The following is an 18557-nucleotide window of genomic DNA, read 5'->3' on the forward strand; positions in this document are numbered from 1 at the left end:
CCAGCACCGACGCTGTCACCGGGGAGGCAGCGTGAGGACGTGGATGGGAAAGCTGTGCTGCCCACCGCGCCTCGGCTCCCCCCTCCGCCCCCTGCAGCCGCTAAGGGCACGCAGTGCCGGGTAGGGACGGCAAATGCATTTGCAGCTAAGAGGATGCCCCTGACACCCCAGCAAGGAGCCCATGGATGTGTTTTCCAGCACTGCTGCTAATGGCTTCATCACAGCTTTTTATGAGATGATGTGAATTGCTCTGACCAATGAGGCTTAATGGCCTTCCTCAATGAGCTGCCCGGTACATTCTCCCTGGAGGCTCGGCTCAGAGTTAAGCCGAGAATATTAATATGGTCGGATGCAGGCCCTTCCCCTCCCCGTAAAGTTGTGGAAATTGAGGTCAAGTTGGGTCCCCTGCAACGTCTTTAAACAAGCGGCAGAGTGGTTTGTTTGCTCCTTTATCTTCCTGGTGGAGAGGGAGTGGCTTCCAGCTGGAGACCTGGGACCAGGCCCCCTCTTCCGCTGGGTTTGCTTCCACTTGTTCAGAGGTGGCCCTTCTTAAGGGGGCAGGTTCCTTGGTAGGGAGGGAAGGCCCTGATTCCACCATTGGGGGCTGCTTCCCGCGAGGGCAGGCAAGACCGAGGCCCTGGGCTGGGATGAGAGTTGCAGACAGCTGTCCTCCTTGTCAGGCGGCCTTGATGTTGTCAGGTAGCTGCAGTCGTGAGCATGTTCGCCCGTGTGACTGAGTGTTGCAATGGCAACATGTCAGAGATGCATGGGGTCTTTGCAGCCTCGTGTATCCTCCCTCCATTTTACAAGTGAAGGAGCAGAGGGTCAGAGAGGGGAAGGGAATTGCATGGTTGGTCAGTGTCAGGGATGGTTTTAGACTTGAGGGGGTGGGTATCTCTAGCCCCCAAGCTTGGACTGGTCTACCCACGGTGCCGCCCGTCCTCATCCCATCCTCTGGGGCAACACATTTTCCAGATCGACCTCCAGAGGGGAAGAAGGCTCTGCAGTCTTTTCTCGTCCGGGCCAGCATCCCCGCTTCGTGTAGCCCTTCCTCGTAGAACACGGTCTCTGACCTTTTACCTTTCGGCTGTGGTGTGATAGAAAGTGTGCTAAGATCCTCTTTAGAGCAGTGGGTTCAGATTTCAATCGTGTAGCTTATTAGCTGTGTCATCTCAGGCAAATCACATAACTTGCTCATCCTCCAAAAGGGAACGATAAAAAAAGAGGCAGTACTGTCTCCTCTCAGTGTTGTACAGATGAACCAAGGGACTGGGTGTGAACCTCCCAGAGTATAATAGGTACTCAATAAATACCCATTATCTAAGCAATTTCAGTGTCTCTCCTAAAGTGTTGATGGGGGGGGGTGGCTGGGGTGCGGGGACGTGGATTATGGCTTGGAACCCTTCACCATAGCAGAGTGGTGGCCGCCTCTCTCCGTGGACATGGCTTGGCATGGAGGACGAGACGTTTCAACTTTTGCCGTCCCTATGCTAAGCTGGAAGCTTCTGCAGGGTGGGAACTGTCTCTTACTCACCGTTGCCAGTGCCTGGTGTACAGTCAGTGCTCAGCAGTGCTGTTGAACGACTGGCGCTTGAACGTTTTATGAATGAGCGTGGGTGTTGCAGCCTCCGGGCCTATGAGGGTATCATTAGCAGGCGCTAACCAGCCTCTCCCCTCCCCTGCAGCCCGCCCTGAAGATGTCGGCACCAGCCTCTACTTTGTAAATGACTCCTTGCAGCAGGTGACCTTCTCCAGCTCCGTGGGGGTGGTGGTGCCCTGCCCGGCCGCGGGCTCCCCCAGTGCGGCCCTTCGATGGTACCTGGCCACGGGGGACGACATCTACGACGTGCCTCACATCCGGCACGTCCACGCCAACGGGACGCTGCAGCTCTACCCCTTCTCCCCCTCCGCCTTCAATAGCTTTATCCACGACAATGACTACTTCTGCACCGCGGAGAATGCTGCCGGCAAGATCCGGAGTCCCAACATCCGCGTCAAAGCAGGTAAAGGACCAGACACGGGCTCCCCGACAGGGCGGGAATGGGGAGCAGGCAGCGCCTGTCGTTTTGAGGCTGTGTGTGTAACATGGAAGAAGGCAAGGCAGCCCATCAAGGAAAATGATGCTGTTCTTTGGAATCTTAGCTCTGCCACTTCCTGTGTGTCCTTAGGTGGAGAACACACCTTTCTGAGCCTCAGTTTCCTCATCTGCAAAGCTGATGCCAGCACCCACCTTGTTCATCACTACGTGTGATGGTCCAAGGAGATAGGGCCCATTTAAATTAAGTAATGTGCTCATTTTAGTACTTGATTCATGGAAAAATTCAGTGAGTTTCTTTACCAAAAAAAAACCCCTTTATTGAAAGAGAGTATATAAAAGAACTGCACATATTGTAAGTATATAGCTTGATGAATTTGCACAAAATTTAATATCCAGATGAAGATATCAGCATCTCAGAAGCCCCTTCTTGCTTTTTTCAGTCACTCCACCCTTAGGGGAAACCACAGTCCTGACTTCTAACAAGATAGATGTTTGCCTGTTTCTGTACTTTATCTAAATGGAGTCCTACAGCACATATTCTCTTGAATCTTTTGCTCACTGTTGTTTGTGGGGTTTAGCCCTACTGCTGTGTGAAGTTATATGTCATTCATTCTCATTGCCGTATAGTCTCGTTTGACTATACTGCACTTTATTTATCCATTCCACTGTTGATAGACATTTGAATATAAGATATCTCATGAGAATAGGCATTTAGGTAAAACTCATGATGGAAAACTCTTAGCAGTGAAGCATTCTGGTCTTGGGAAGAGGTGATGGAAGCAAGGAAGTGAGGGCTTCTCAGCTGTTCTCTTTACAGAAACTAGAAAGTCTCATTTCTCTGGGTTAGGTCTGGAGGCGAGGGCATGGCTTAGATGAGTTACTCTTAACTGGGTTGTCATGATATGCTGGTGAGTCCTAATCCGTTATAAAGTGCCTCGAATAGTAATAACGCATGGAAGTCTGGGGGAATGATTTTCTTCGAAGAGCTTTTTGAGTGGGAGAGGATAGATAATGTTCTAGCCAGCTCACTGCGATGGCTCCAAGGCTTGGGCGTGCCATCTTTCCTGGCGATTGTGTTGGGCAGAGGAGAGTGGGTTCCGGGGAAGTCTCCCCAACCTGCATGCCTAGCGATGGATCCTGCGATATCTCTGACTTCCTGTCCTGGCAAGGAGTCAAGCCCTCAAGGAAAGTTGTGTTGTGCTTTGGAATCTTAGCTTTGCCACTTACCTTAGGTAGAGGACACACCTTTCTGACCTCAGTTTCCTCATCTGCAAAGCAGATGCCAGCACCTACTTCATTCATCACCCCGTGTGATGGTTCAGTGAGATAGCACTCAGTTGAATTAAGATCCTTCCGCCTCAGGAGAACCTCTCACACGTAGAAGGTTCCAAGTAGCTGGGAATGGGTGTGTGTAGGGGTGAGGAGGGGTGGGAGTTCTTAATTGAAGAGCTGGTCTTCATCCACTGGTTTGGTTGGGGGAGGCGGGTGTGGGAGTGTGAGCTCTGGGGACCCAGGGCCACGCTTAGGTATCTCCTCTGGGGCTCCCCGTGGACCCTCTTTTCAGGAGCGGCACTGTTCCCCTAACACGACACCAGGTGCTGGATTGGGAGCCCTGAGGCCAGGATTTGAAGCCCAGTTCTGGCCTCCACAGCCTGGAGGATTGAGCTGAGAGCAAGCCATGTCCTGTTTCCTAATACCTGCCTGTTATTGGGTTAGGATATAGTTTTCACAGTAATCCTGTCTGGTGTTTCTTACAAGGGAGGGGACTAAGTCAAATAAAGGTTAAGCCACTTGCCCAAAGGGCACCTAGCCAGTTAATCACAGAGGCATGGCTGTAATGACAAGCTGCATTGCTGTAGTGCTTTCCACGTGCCAGGCCTTCTCCATGCTGCTGTTATTGTTTCCTTTTATGAATGAGGAAACCGAGGCTCCAGAAGGTTCACGAGCTCTTATCCAGGGTTACACTGCTGCTCAGAGGAGGACACAGGGCCTGCTTGTTTGACGCTCCTAACCATAGGTCTCTGCAGGCTCTCGAGGACTGTCCCCACGGTGTGCACCCAAACCCCAGCCCTTCCCACCCTCCCCTCTGCTTCCCTCCCCTTAGCCTCCTCTCTGCTCTCCCCGCATCTGCAGGCAGTGCGATGTCCAGCCCACGAAAGGGTGGACCATGGCCCCACAGAGCTGGGAGTGCCTCCTTCCATGCCTCCGTCCTCCGCCTCAACTGTGTCTCTTCCCATCACAGCCACAACACAGGGAGGGAACGAATAAAGACCTGGGGAGGGGCGGGCAGGGCTGGCCTGATGGGAAACACAGCCAATTAAGAAGCTCTTGATGAAGCCAGAGGGACTGCAGGTGCACAGCCGGAGGGGCTGCTGGGCCCTGAGCATCGCCCTGGCAACCATGGCAGGGAGAGCAGGAGGGCACACAGCCCAGGTGCCTGCTGAGGGACAAGGTCGGGAAGCAGCGGGGCTCTGGCTGCACCAGCTCTGCTTGGCAGAAAAGAGGTGGAAAGACAGAGAGGGCCCCGGGGAGAGGCCAAGCGGAGGAGGACCAGAGAGAGGCCGAAGCAGGCCCCTCGGCCCTACCCCTAAGGTTGGTCCAGCCCACCCATGGGACCTGATACGCAGATCACCTGCAGGTGACAGCGCCCCAGAAGCCAGCCCTGGGACCGAGGCAGGAGGCCTCCACTGCACGCTGTGGTGGAAGAGATCTGCTGAAGCTGGGGGCAAGACTGGGAGTCAGGCTGTAGGCGGTGTCAGGAGGTGGGAGAAACCAGCAAGAATGCTTTGTTTTGGAGAATCTTGGAAATCGCCCATGTCTCTGGGGTTCGGTGTTTTCAGAGATCATCACTGTGTCAAGTATTCTCTCCCATTGTTCTTATAAACCACCGAGCCCTGCAGAAAGTTCTGTATGTCAACTACATTTTCCCAGCCTGCCTTTCATTTTGAAGTGGCACAAAAATCTGTTTTTAGATCATGTGTCACAGTTTTTCTTTTGGCAAATGATGGTCATCGTGGCCCAAACTCTTACCACCCTGGGCCCAGGAATCCTGTAGGAAATCAAATGTGGTTTAATTAGAGGGATTCCGGCGCTTTTGCTTAGAAACCACACATGCCCTTGTTGAATACAATCCCATTGCAGGGCGTAGGTGCCGCCCTCCAGGCCCTAACAATCTAATGCATTTTGTTAAAACTCACCAAAATTGGAAAGGCTAGAAGTTGGATTTACTGTCCTGTAAAGGGAGGCTAGGTATTTCTGCGGGAGAGCAGGTGTCTGGTGGAGTGGGAAGGAGGTTGCTGGAGAAGGCAGGAATAAGACCTTGACAGGAACTTCCGGGCGGGGCAAGCGGGAGGTGGGAGAAGAGGTGAAGGAAGTGCATCCTGGGGTGCTGAGAGGTGGCTTTCTCAGGCCCCCCCACCGTGTCCTAGTCAAGCCTGTGACACCCTCTTCTTTCCGCCCTGCAATCTGTCTGCAGTTTTCAGGGAACCCTACACCGTTCGGGTGGAGGATCAAAGGTCGATGCGTGGAAGCGTGGCCGTCTTCAAGTGCCTCATCCCCTCTTCAGTGCAGGAATACGTTAGCGTTGTGTCCTGGGAGAAAGACACAGTCGCCATCATCCCAGGTAAGAGAGGACCGCGGGGCCTCATAGGCAGGGATGCTGGGGGGTGGGGGGCAGAAAATCAGCAGTACTGAGTTGGTGGTTGAGCTAACCCAGCTCTTGAGGTTGGTCCTGGCAAGTGGTTTTTTATTGTTCTGGTGGTGCTTTGGCAAAAAAGCGTCTTTGGTCTCGGCTTGGTGCGTCTCCGTGTGGGTGGGGAAAACCCACGTGCCAGCAGCCTCTGCGGCGTGTGTGAAGGTCCCATCAAACACAGGATGGTCCTGCTCCCCCCAAGGAGGGGGGTCACTGTCTTTCCTGGCCACCGGCTATTTGATTGCCCTTGGCCTTAGGGATGGGAGGCAAGGCTGGAAGGACCTTATCTGTGAAAGACTGTGGGGAGAGGAGCGATAAGAGGCTGGTGTGTGGTCCGTGTTCCTGGGATTCTCGGAGGACCAGACTTGAGCGAGCATGCGTGTGGGACTTTTATTTCATGAGCTGCCTAGACGCTCCATCAGAATTCTAGCCGGCCTCACGCTAGAGGTGCCAGGTGTTGCAAAAAGAGGTTAATACCATGTTGTAGGGTCACCTTGTTAGAGCTGCCGTGATTGAAGGCACTTCATTACTGGTTCCTATGCAGGGTTGTCCCTTCAACAGGAAAACAGGTCTGGAAATCTCAAGAGAGGACCTCAGATCCTCAAAATACCTCCAGGCCTCCAGTTACAAATCTGTGGGGTTTTCCCATCATGCCAGCATTTCTCCCTGCATCCCTGCACATTGCAACAGCCTTGACACTTTTTCTTCCTTTCTCCATCAAGGACCTTGGTTTTCCTTTCTGTAAAATGGAGGCACTTGACCAGATGCTCCCTGAGTGCCCCCCAACATGGATGGCCCATTGCTGGGCATATGAAATGGTTCTAGTTGCTCAAGGTCTTCAGGTTAGTTGGAGAAGACAGACTTCTATGCATGAAACCTATAAAGCTGGGATTCTTAATACTGCTACACAACTGAACCCCTGGGGAGCTCTTTGAAAAACACCAGTGCTTGGGCCCAACCCCAAATCAGCATCTTTAGCAGTAGAACCTGGGCACTAGCTGTTTTAAATCTCCTTGAGTGGTTCTGAGGTAGAGCTATAGGAGACGAACCAACGCTTCAGCACCTTGACAGCCAACGTGGCAGGATACTTTTCTGAGACATTAATTTGTGTTTTGCTCTTGGAACTTTTTCCTTCTCTCAGTCCCAAGCCGATGGCCAGGCCGTTATGTCTCCTGGTCTCAGAGCTTGTAGTTGGACAGGAATCAGAAGCTCCTTGAAGACACCTGCTCTTCCTGCCTTTTGTGAGCAAACAGGAAAGGTTAGGATGGGTGTTCTGGCTGGGGAGGAGAGCCTCTGAGGGCAGTGAACAGACAGGAGACCATCGGATGCCAGAGGCAGTGTGGTGCTGTAGGCGGTTCACGGGGTATGGCGGGAGGAAGCGGTCGGACCTCAGAGGGGTGGCTGTGTGTGGCTCCCTGGGGTCTGGGACTGAGGCCGGGGTTCTTGTGTCCAAATGAGGCATGAGATGCACAGCCCAAGACCCACGTCCCTGGGGAACCCGCCAACAATGATGGGGACTGAATGTCCTGTCTCTCCAACAGAGTCACGTGGAAGGTGATGTAAAGAACATAAAGACATGTGATATTTCTTATACACCTGAGTTTATGGACCAAGAGTTATACTCATTAAAACAATAATAATAAATTTTTGAGTGTTTCCTCTATGCCAGCCAGTGGGCTAAGAAACTTTCATATGTGACCTCATTTTATCCTCACAAAAAGTCCCTAAGTGTATTTTTTTCCCCTTCCACTTTACTGAAGAGGAAACTGAGGCTCAAAAAAGTAAAGGGACTTCTGGGTCACACATGTTATCACGCAGAGGGCAGGGCTGGACGCAGGTCTGTCCTTTCTGCCTATGCCCTGAACTCCCGCACAGGACCACCTCCCGGGACCCGCACAAATATATCCTATGAAGTGTCACTCTGAGTACAAGGGAGACTGTGTGCTCTAGGCAAGGAGAGCCTTGGCCTCAGGAAAGCGAAAAAGTCAATGCTGGTTTGTAGGGAAGAACTAAGTCAAGTGTAGTGATTACGAGCCCAGAATCTAGGATCAGACTGCCTGGGCTTGAAACTCACTCCTCTGGGCAAGTCTTTTACCTCCCTGGTGCCTCAGTTTCCCCAGTGATAATAAAATAGGGGTGATGATTGGCCTACTTCATTGGGTTCAAGTAACAATGAAAGGAGTTCATATATGTCAAATGTTTCAAACACTGCCCGCCACACACTGAGGATGGGCTGGGGCTGTGACGATGACTCTCGGGGGGATGGGAGCACGCCCCTCTTTGTATTGCCGAGTCCTGTTTAGGTGTGTGTATTTCTGTGTAGCAGGGTCTGTGTCCCCCACTAGACTGAGTTTCCCAAGGGTGGGACCTGGGTTGTTTTAGGGCACACATCCCTAGGCTCCTGACGCACCGCCTTGCACCCCCAGGACAAATGCTCACCAAATGTTCAGTGGGTGCGTGATGGATGATCAGGAGAGTTCTGAAAGAATATGGGAGGCACTGGGATAAGGCTGTGTGCAGTGGGCATCGGGTAGTTAGAAGCTCAGCTCAGACAGGAGAGACGAAGATTAACCTGGCTCCGGTGTGGAGGCAGTGAGCTTCCCCCAAACTCACTGTAGTTGGTGCTTCAGGGCTGTCTTTGATGTCAAGCCTGGGCTGGTGGCCCCAAAGGACATAATTATCAGGGAAGTGGGCTGGACGCTAATCTGCAGGGCTCTGTTACACGTTGGTTCTGTAGAACCTCTTCCTTTCCTTTAGCCTTGGAGAATTTTCCTCCCCTGCCCAGCCCTCCAGCCCCAACCAAAATCATTCTAGATCCCTGTACAGCTATGTTTTAGATCCAGGGATGGACTTTCTAAAGCACATGAATCCAACTAACACCCTCCCAGAGGAATTCATGAGAACCAGAGGGAGTGGAGTTTTGCATCCTCCAGGCTCTAAAGATGAAGGGCTAGAACTTGGGCCCACCTGCTCCAGGCTTTAATGTTGGAAAATGCAAATTGTTTATTGAATTTTTTTCATAAAAATAGGATTCTCTGCTATCCATACCACACTGCCCCGTGTGTGTGTGTGCGTGTGTGTTTTGGCTGGGATGTTGGATGGCAGCTTCTCACGGTGGGGGGAGATTTAATGATGAGGTCACCTTGAGGTTAAGGAAGCACTTAGGAGCCTGAGTGACTTTCCTCTGACTCTTCAGGGGCAGCTTCTGGAGCGGGGAGAACGGTGTTGACTTTGATCTCTGGGTCTGCTGGGCTGGGCTCAGATCCTCCGCCAACCACGGGGCCAGCAGGAGCAGGTGTGAGAGAGCAGGAGGAGGAACGGAGGCTGACGTGGGCCAATCAGGGCCCAGGAGACAACTCCTTGGGGAGGGTGGGTGCCCTGGGAGGAGGGGCCCGATGGGGTGGCTGCAGGCCCCCTGTGAATGGTCTGCCTCTCTGAGGGGGTTTGGAAGGACTTAGAGGCTCGGGGCCTAAGCAAGCTCCATGAGTTGGGTATTGGCTCATGGGTTGGCCTTCCCAGCTGCCCACATTGGGAGGGCAGGCAAGCCTCCTGGAGCCTCCGCTGAAACTCTGTGCCGCTTTTGGGCTGTGCTTTTCGCAGGGTAGGTAGAGGCTGGAGAGACAGCCCAAAGTGCTACCTTTCTCAGAGGTAGCCCCTCTCTTCCTCCTCCTGCCTGCCTCCCAAGCTGATCAACTTCCTCCCATCGGGCTATTCAGAGATGTGTGTGTAAAAGCACAGAGTCTCTCACCTATGAGCTGACAGACTCCTACCCCTTACTTCTCTCCCGGGAGACCTGGTCTGGAGGTAAACTGGCTCTCCAGAGTAAGTGGGATGGGGGATAATAGGGCAAAGGGCTGTGCATAGACATAAATTAAAATTAAGGCCTCCAGTGAAGCCGGGATGTGGTTTAATTTCCCATCTGCATGATCACCATTACAATGCATGTTATTGGATATAAAGATAAATCCGGCCCTGTTCCTAATAGCTTTTAATTTCCACCAGACCTGATTATATAGATGCAGGCTCCTTGTGGGAATTTCCCAGCATGCCCTTCCCCAGCATCCTGACTGGCTGTCTGGGCCCCAGTGGGGAGTTTTGGACACTGCTCAGATGCGGGCCAGATGTATCTGCCGGTGCTGTGGAAGACAAGCCTGGAGCAGCTCCCTTGTCTAAGTGAATGGGGCTCTTGACTGCTGGGTTGTCATCCTGCCTTGGCCAGGTTGGGAGTGCACTGGGGACACTCTGTGTTGGGGGTGGAGAGAAGCGGGAGCAAGGAGAAACTGGCCAGAGGGGTCCTTTCAGAAAAGTGGGCAGTGCTCCCGGACCATAGGTGGGAAGGCAGTGAGCCTGCCACCCATCACCCACCTCCCTAATTGTCCCCAGGGTTCCAAATTGCTCGTGGGTCTTCGTACCTCTTTGCATTTGGTCTTGCGTCTCCTCTGCCTGGTCTGCACTGATCCCCTCTTCTCCTTATTGATACTGTACTCCTCTTCTGTCCTTTAAACTTGGTTCACGTGTGTCCCCTTCCACGAAGTTTTACGTAAGCCTCCAGCAGACCTATCAGTCCTCTGGTTCCATTCCTGGAGCACTTACTTCACTGTGTCTCACGTTAGAGGCTGTTATTTCTGTCTGTCTGCTGCAGCAGGGTGTACAACAGAGATCTTTTGCATCTCTTTATCCCCAGGACCCTCATAGCACCTGTTAAAATAATAATAACAAGATTAATGATAATATTTATCATGTACTGAGACCTCTTTTGTGTTAGGCATTCTACATATGTTATCTCTAATCCTCACAATAACCCTTTAAGATAGTTTTTTGTTTGTTTGTTTTTCCAGTTTTTATAAATGAGGACAGTGAGGCCCAGGGAAGTTAAGCAAATTAGCCAAGGCCACACAGCTAATAAGTGGCTTGGGTTTGAGCTGGGGTCCTCCAGCTTGCTCTGTTCCCTGCTGCCTCTCCAGAGCAGTTTCCTCATTAGGAACGGACTATTCCAACATAGGAGGAGGGCCTGTCCTGTCTCCTGCACTTGCTCGGGGACAGAAACATATCACCAGCCCTTGCCCTGGACTCTGGCTCTATGTGCCGTGACCAGAGGCTTTGGCTTTCCTGAAGGTCAACAGCTCTCCAGCTGAAAGATCAGTGAGCAGTCATTCTAACAAGGAGGTTTTATTGGGCACTGGCTCTGTCTTGGGCCCAGTGGGAGACACAAAGGTGGTCTGATCTGGGAATTTAGGATTCCATTCATGTTGTCAGCTCTGATGGGCAAGGATGGATAATTCCAGCACAGTAAGCAATCAAATATGATCTTGGTTTGCTTTGGAATGCAGCGTCAACGTATTAATTGCATTTTGCTCCAGCTGATATTAAAGCTACTTTGATCCCATGAGCCTCCACCAACTTGGACAGGGGATGGCACAGATGAGAGAGAGCCCAGGTGGTGCTTGGAAACCAGTTGGACACGTGTAGGCTACAGATGAATGGAGTCACTGATGGTCAGAGCTAGAAGGGCCTTGGAGGTCACGTGGTCCAGCCTCCTCATTTACTGATAAAGAAACTCAGGCCCAGACCAATGCCCTCTTACGCCCCTTCCCCCTTCTCTCCTGCTCATTCTCAGGGCACAGTACCTTAACTACTCATGGGGTGCTTTTTTTTTTTTTTTTTTTTTTTTTTAAAACCACTGGACGTCTTTCCTTCTTTGTTTAAAACCTTCCCATCTTTTAAAGTCTGGTTCAAATACCCACTTTTCCCCCCCATGATGTCTTTCCCAATTTCTGCTAAGAATGGATTTAAAAATCACCCAGATTAACCTCCTTCCAGGGGATCCTTTTCTGAACTCCCTCCAAAATTTATCAGTTCCTTGCTGAAGACACTAATCGTATTTTGTCCTGTAATATTTTAAAATCTGTGTTATTCCCGCTATGAGAATGTCTAATCATCAAGAGCAGGAACTGTATTTCATTCAGACCCCTTTCCACTCCAGTGCTCAGAAAAGATGATTAATGTTGGTGATGAAATGACAGTCTCTTTTCCCCCTGCTGGACTGCCCTGTGGCAGGAAGGAAGGAAGACTGCCTAAGGTCACGTGGAAAATTGGTGGCATTGCAAGATCTAGACTTGGTGGTCCTTGGTCTCCATTACACCGAGCTGCTTCAGAGCTACCTTGACAGCGACCACTTCTGTGGGTTCCTCCTGTGACACTCTGTTGTTTAGATGCAAAATTGGGGATCTCAGCTCTTGACTACTTAGGGGCATGGAGAAAATGGGCTGGGATGGTCAGTGTGCTGATATGAAATAAATGATGTGCTCAAGGCAATTTAACAAATGGTGCTAGGCAGAGTCTCATGCCTTGCAGAGGAATTAAACTTGACCATGACCTGTTTCTTCCCTTCAGCAGCTCCTATCTAGGGGTTATAGTATCTTCCCAAGAAGAGATCCCCAGGAGGCTGGGATTCTTTCTGATGATGGCAGCCCAGCAAGGCTCATGAAGGGGAGGGGGGCCTTGGAGCAGAAATAGCACGTTGGGTGAGGTGACAGCACGGGGAAAGGCAAGCAGGAAAGGGGAGGATGGAGTGACCTGGCTGGAGGGTAAGTAGAAGTGGTGAGAGAGAAGTCTGGAAAGGATGCCAGGACATTTAATTCATAAAGGTTCTATCTAGTTCTAGGGAAAAAAAAAGAGGCAACCTGATAATAATGACTAATGATCATGGAGAACTTACTAAGTTGCCAGGCTCTGTTCTAAGCATTTTACATGTGTAGCTCATTTAACCTTCACAGCAATCTGAAGTTGAGGGGATAATCATTCCCCATATTAGAGATGAACAAACCGAGGCACAAAGAAGCTAAGTGAATTGCCTAAAGTTGTGAAGCAGTAGAGCTGCAATTTAAACTTTTTTTTTTTTAAAGTTTTTTAAATTAATTAATTAATTTATTTATTTTTGGCTGTGTTGGGTCTTCGTTTCTGTGCGAGGGCTTTCTCTAGTTGTGGCAAGCGGGGGCCACTCTTCATCGCGGTGCGCGGGCCTCTCACTATCGTGGCCTCTCTTGTTGCGGAGCACAGGCTCCAGACGCGCAGGCTCAGTAGTTGTGGCTCACAGGCCTAGTAGCTCCGCGGCATGTGGGATCTTCCCAGACCAGGGCTCGAACCCGTGTCCCCTGCATTGGCAGGCGGATTCTCAACCACTGTGCCACCAGGGAAGCCCCTGCAATTTAAACTTTTCATCCAGACTCCATTATTTGTGCTCCTGAGCTCTGTACTATGTTGTCTCATAAAAAATCAATATACAGAATATATATATATATTTTTAAAAACTGCTGAAAATCAACAAGAAAAAGACAACACAATAAAAAATTGGGTGACAGATACGAGCAGACAATTTACGGAAGAGGGAGAGGTAGGGGGTGTAGCAGAAAGAAGTTGGGCTATGGAGTCTGCTGGTCCTAATCGGTGACCTTGAGCAAGTTACTTTCAAGGCCTTGGTTTTTTTCACCTGTGAAATGGGGACAGTGAAACCTACTGCACACAGAATCCTTTAGATGAAAGTTAGGCCTCTGGGGAGACTTGAATTCTCAGATGGAGAAAGAGTGGACTAAACTCAGCAGGGAAATTGCCCACCCAACTTCATGCCATGGTCCAACCCTGGGCCATGCTCCCCTGTCTGGGCACGGGGCTAGAGGCAGGACACGGGGCTAGAGGCAGGACACGGGTCGGCCAGGGACACAGCCTCCCAGAGGAGTGGTGGTAGTGGAATCACAGAATGGAGAATGGCTTCCCCTAAACGTGATCTTGAGAAAGCCATAAACAGCTGGGGTCAGACCTATGACCACTGTGGTGTTTTTAACTCACATAGGCCATGATGATATCTGGGCAGAAGGAGAGAAACAAAACGACTGTAGTATTATTAATCTCTGTATTCACTTGTGCCTTGCATGGTACCTGATCAGAATTATGTTGAGGAAGGAACGAAGGGGTGTGGTTCAGTACCAACACAGCAAAGATCGACTCTACAAACCACCTGGGGCTCATCAGCTCAGTCTCAAACCCTGGTTCAATAATAACCCTATACAGTTGATAAGGTGCTTTTAGGCGATCTCGTTGGCTCCTCACAGGAACCCCCATTCCCTTCCCCATTTTACAGATGAGGAAACCGACGACACAGTGAGGTTCAAGGACTTGCGCATTTAGAAGAAAAGTCAGAAAAAGAGCAGATAAATACGTAGTAAGACATACGTGTATGCAGGGCCCTGTGACAGGCACCTGGATGTCATCCCATTGAATTCTTCTCTTAACCCTGTGAGGGGGGCGTGCTACCCCCATCCTTATGTGTAAAGAAGTAAGATTCAGGGAGGCCAAGCAATTTGCTCCAGGGCACACAGCTTCTCAGTGGCAGAGCCTGTGCTTGGACCCAGAGCTTCTGTCCCTAAAACCCAAGCTCTTTCTTTGTAACATACTTTAGTGACTCCGGCATGAGGGCTGTCCCAGGTACTCATGACAATTACTATTTCTCTCATCAGGGCAGTTGTTGAGAGGAAAAGGCAGCTGGCCCTTAATGTTGCTGGTGGTATTTGCTTATTGTTTGCTTTGATGGGGAAGGGAGCCTCGTCTTCCTCCTCAGAGGGCAGAGAGAAAAATCCCACCTTCTAATGCCTTAACACATGCTTTGCAGGTTAGAGATTACAAGGAAGCATTCAGAAGCAGCAAAGGAATTCTCTCCTAAGTCAGATGGCCTAAATTGAAATGATAATCATAGTGATAATAATAGTAAGAAAATAAGTGATCAGTTATTGAGCTCTTATGTGGTAAGTGCTTTTTACAAGTCATTTCATTTCATCTTCATAAGTGCGCTACGTACTAGGTAGTATTATTATCTCCATTTTGCAGAAGAGGAACCTGAGGCAGAGAAGCTGGTCACCTGCCCAAGGCCATGTGGTGTGGCAGGATCTGAGCCCAGAGAGGTTTGATTTCAGCTCTTAGAGGTGACCTGGGCCACCTCGCAGCTGTGCCCTGATGCCTGTGTCATCTTTCACTTATATAGTGCTTTCTGGTTTATAAAGCAGGTTCACAGGCAGCATCTTATTGAACCCTTCCAACCCCATCTGAGGGTGACACATTCTTAACTTCACTTAATAGGCAGGGAAACCAAGGCTTGGGGGAGCTGAAGGGCCCTCCCAAGTTTACACAGCCAGGGAGGTGGGTACCAGATCTCCAGTTTGATACTTGCATCCAGGAGCTCTTTTTTTTTTTTTTTTTTAATTATTTATTTATTTATGGCTGTGTTGGGTCTTCGTTTCTGCACGAGAGCCTTCTCCAGTTGCGGCCAGTGGGGGCCACTCTTCATCGCGGTGCGCGGGCCTCTCACTGTCGCGGCCTCTCTTGTTGCGGAGCACAGGCTCCAGACGCACAGGCTCAGTAGTCGTGGCTCACAGACCTAGTTGCTCCGAGGCATGTGGGATCCTCCCAGACCAGGGCTCGAACCCGTGTCCCCTGCATTGGCAGGCAGATTCTCAACCTCTGTGCCACCAGGGAAGCCCTCCAGGAGCTCTTGAGGCCCCACCCGGAGTGCATGCCCACAGCTCCTCAGCACCTCTGCCAGTCTCCCGGTGGGCGGGCTGCTCTGCATTTGCTTGCCAGTTGGTTGGTTCCAGAACTATCAGCTGCGGCTCCTCAGTCAAGCAGAAATGTCTGTGTTCACAGGTGCCTCTGGAGGCATACGTATGTGTCATGTTTTGCTTTTCCATTTAGTTCATGGCAGGTGCTGCATTTCCAGAGCACCCACTGGGTGAATTTCAGGAGATTTAAGACAATTGCAGGCAAACACTCTGCCCTGGGATCACACCGTGGCAGTGGACGCAGAACAAGCGGCATTGTTTCGTAAAGTTGGCACCTCTGTAAGTTACCCTGAAATTAGAGCAGAATTCTTTATAGAAGGTTATCCTACACATAAATCATCATTAGACTACCTCATTTTTGTTTAATGCCTACCTAACTGTGCTGTAGTCTAAAAATGTGTGTTTAGTGAAGTCAAGGGTTGCAGGGAAATTATAGGGTTTTCAAAAATCCATTTGCTTTGCTGGTGCTCACATCAGAATCAATCTTGCCTTTAGTTCTCAATCTCATTGCAAACATGCAGTATTGCTCGCCAGATTCTGGCATTTAATGTAGGGTAGCGTTTATTCAGAAGAAGCCAACGGTGCTTACAGAGTGGTAGAGCTATGTATAGATGGCACTTCCTGCCAAGCCTGTGATTTTGAACTCTGTTGCGTATCAGTGAGACTTCGCCGCAAAAGCTGGAACCATGTGGGACCCGGCAAAGCAGAGGCCAGAGCTGGATGGCGGTGGTGTTGGGAGGGGAGCTTGTATTCATCACGCCACAAGCCTCACTGTGCCAGCACATAGTAGGTGCTCAGACAATGATTGTTGAGTACCTGGAGGAATGTTTAACCAGGAAGGTGACCGACCCGTGGATTAGGTTGTAAATGAGATGGATTTAAATGAAGGGAAGGATGTGGTTCTGTGGCTGCTAGAATAAAGCCTTCATTTGCTCTTGTGATGCCCCACATCAGCAGGACCTACTTGCAGCCCCTTTTTGGTGGAGGGAAGCTGTGTAGCAAAGCTGAAAGGGTGTGGGCTCTGGCCTCAGAGATACTTGGGCTCAAATCTGGTCTTGCTCCTTCCTTGCCGTGTGACCTTAGTTAAGTCCTTCAACCTCTCCGAGCTTCAGTTTTCTCACATGAGAGGAATAGAAATTATGTACTTTTTCTCTACAGGTAAAACATCTTTTATGTATAGTTTATATATTTCTATATAGATCTACTTTCTACATATAGATCCTTTCTCTATCTGTAGGTTTTCAATTTTTCCTAGTTCTGAGCAGACACATGATTAACTGCCCAGGATTAGTCATCTTCTTCTTGAGACCTGGAAGGTCACTCTGTGAGGAGTGAGATTCCAGGAGTGAGTGTCCAGGTGTGAGTATATAGGGGTGAGCATCCAGGAATAAATATACAGGGGGATGGGCTTAGCTCTCATTACCCTGGAGGTCACTTGGCCTTCAGGGTGAAGGGCACAGGTTAGGAAAGTTAGGAGACAACTCTCATACCGGGTCAGAGTCAGGGTAAGTCCTTCGTGTTACCCTGCATGGCTGAAGCCCACTCCCTAACATTATAACCTTGGCTTTTGTAGTCTACCTGTCATCTTGCTGTGTGCAGAATTCTCAGGAGTTTAGGCATGTGTCTTTTGGGGCTGCCGAGCCTGCCTTTTGCAGTGGAATGCAAAGCCAGTTGGAACCAGGAACAGCCCCTTGCCTTCCAGTACAGAGGGCAGTGGGGCTCAGAGGCTTCCTGGAAACTGGGAGTGTTTTCCTCTCACACATGGAGACCCCCCCACTCCCCTCCATTTCAAGGTCAGAGCATATCTTTAGGGACCTGGAATCTTCCAGAATCTGGACTGTCAGCTGGGAAGCAGACGACAGAGTGGGAGACAAGCCTATGACAGTGAGTGGCATTGGGCAGCCAGGCATCGGATGACCTTTGTCCTCTGTGTGGTGGTCCGGTGGGCTCTTGGACTTTGTGAAGCAAAGGAATCCCTTCTGAGAGCACATGGCAAGGGTGCCTCTTCACCGCCCTTCAGAATGGGACACAGAAAAGGAAAGGGCTTGTATCTAGAATATTCCAGAGCCTGCTGTTCCTGACATAGGCCGAGGCAAGCAGTTGTGCGAAGCCCAGTGGGTTACAGGAAGAGACAAAAACTCCATCAGGCTGTTCCTGGCAATGCCATGTCTTAGGTTGACTTCATCCCCTGAATCTCTCTAGATGGCTGTGTTGGCATAAGCAACAGTCAGTTGGTTGAATTTTCAGTTCATTATTTAATCTAGCAAATGTTTTTTGAGCACTTCCTGTGTGCAAGATGCTGTGTTATTAGACAGTGATTCCCAAGGGTCTTTGCTTGAGGATCTCAAGGGATTTGGAGAAGTTCCTCTTTCCGCACACCAAAGAAACTCATTTTAATTATAATACATATGTGCATATGTATATGAATAATATGCACGGTGTAACTTGTACATATTGACGACACAAACATACGTACTCACCCTCACCCTTCTTTGCCTGTGGAGAGGGGTGAGAGATTCACCTAGAATCTAGACCCTTAGAAACACCCCAGAGTGGAGACCGGGGCAGACACCTTGGCTCTCTGTCCATGGGAAAGAGCATAGCCACGGGAGCATCTACGTCAGAAGTGTGTCTGGGTGAGTGTTCAGGTCTGGACCTTTTCTCCTGAGCAAAGAGGACAACTTCTCGTTCCCTCTTCGTCTTCCGGGTCGGAATGTGGGTGGCCCACATGTTCTGAATTTCATGGACAGTTTTGGATGGATCACTATTTAGTGAGGCCTATTCGGTTCAAAAAGGGTAAACAGAAGCATGGAGGATGTGGGGAATGATCTGCTTATCTTCAGGGGACTTGCTGTCTGACAGGTAGGATGAACTTGGGACACAGGTGATCCCAACATGAGGCAGAGTGTGATGAGGAAACACACAGCCTCTGGGGGCTCAGAGGCGGGAGCCCCGTCTTCTATGATGAGCGCAGACACTGTATAAGGTGGCATTTCCCATGGGTCCTAGAGGATGGACGTTTTGGCAGGCGGGGCTCCTGCAGGGGAGACTGCTCTAGACCTGTCAGTTCACAACTTTAGAACCACCTGGGGAGCTTTTTAAAAAAAAAAACACCAATGGCCAGACCCCACCCCAAACAATTAAGTAAGGATCGCTGGGGGAAGACCCAGGCATCTGTATTTGTGAAAGCCCCCTGGGTGCATCTGGTGAGCAACTGGGT

The 18557-nt window shown here is 50.3% G+C and overlaps 1 protein-coding gene across 1 annotated transcript in view; it reads left to right on the forward strand.

Annotated features, from left to right (window-relative positions):
• Nucleotides 1-18557, forward strand: part of DSCAML1 (DS cell adhesion molecule like 1) — a 348912-nt gene that overhangs the window by 13780 nt on the left and 316575 nt on the right. Inside the window, exons 2-3 of the mRNA XM_059929303.1 lie at nucleotides 1686-2003; nucleotides 5514-5660. Of these exons, the coding sequence (XP_059785286.1) occupies nucleotides 1686-2003; nucleotides 5514-5660 (465 nt within the window). The remainder of the gene's footprint in view (nucleotides 1-1685; nucleotides 2004-5513; nucleotides 5661-18557) is intronic.

The sequence above is a fragment of the Balaenoptera ricei genome, chromosome 8 (assembly GCF_028023285.1).
Source record: "Balaenoptera ricei isolate mBalRic1 chromosome 8, mBalRic1.hap2, whole genome shotgun sequence".
NCBI classification, from domain to species: Eukaryota; Metazoa; Chordata; class Mammalia; order Artiodactyla; family Balaenopteridae; genus Balaenoptera; species Balaenoptera ricei.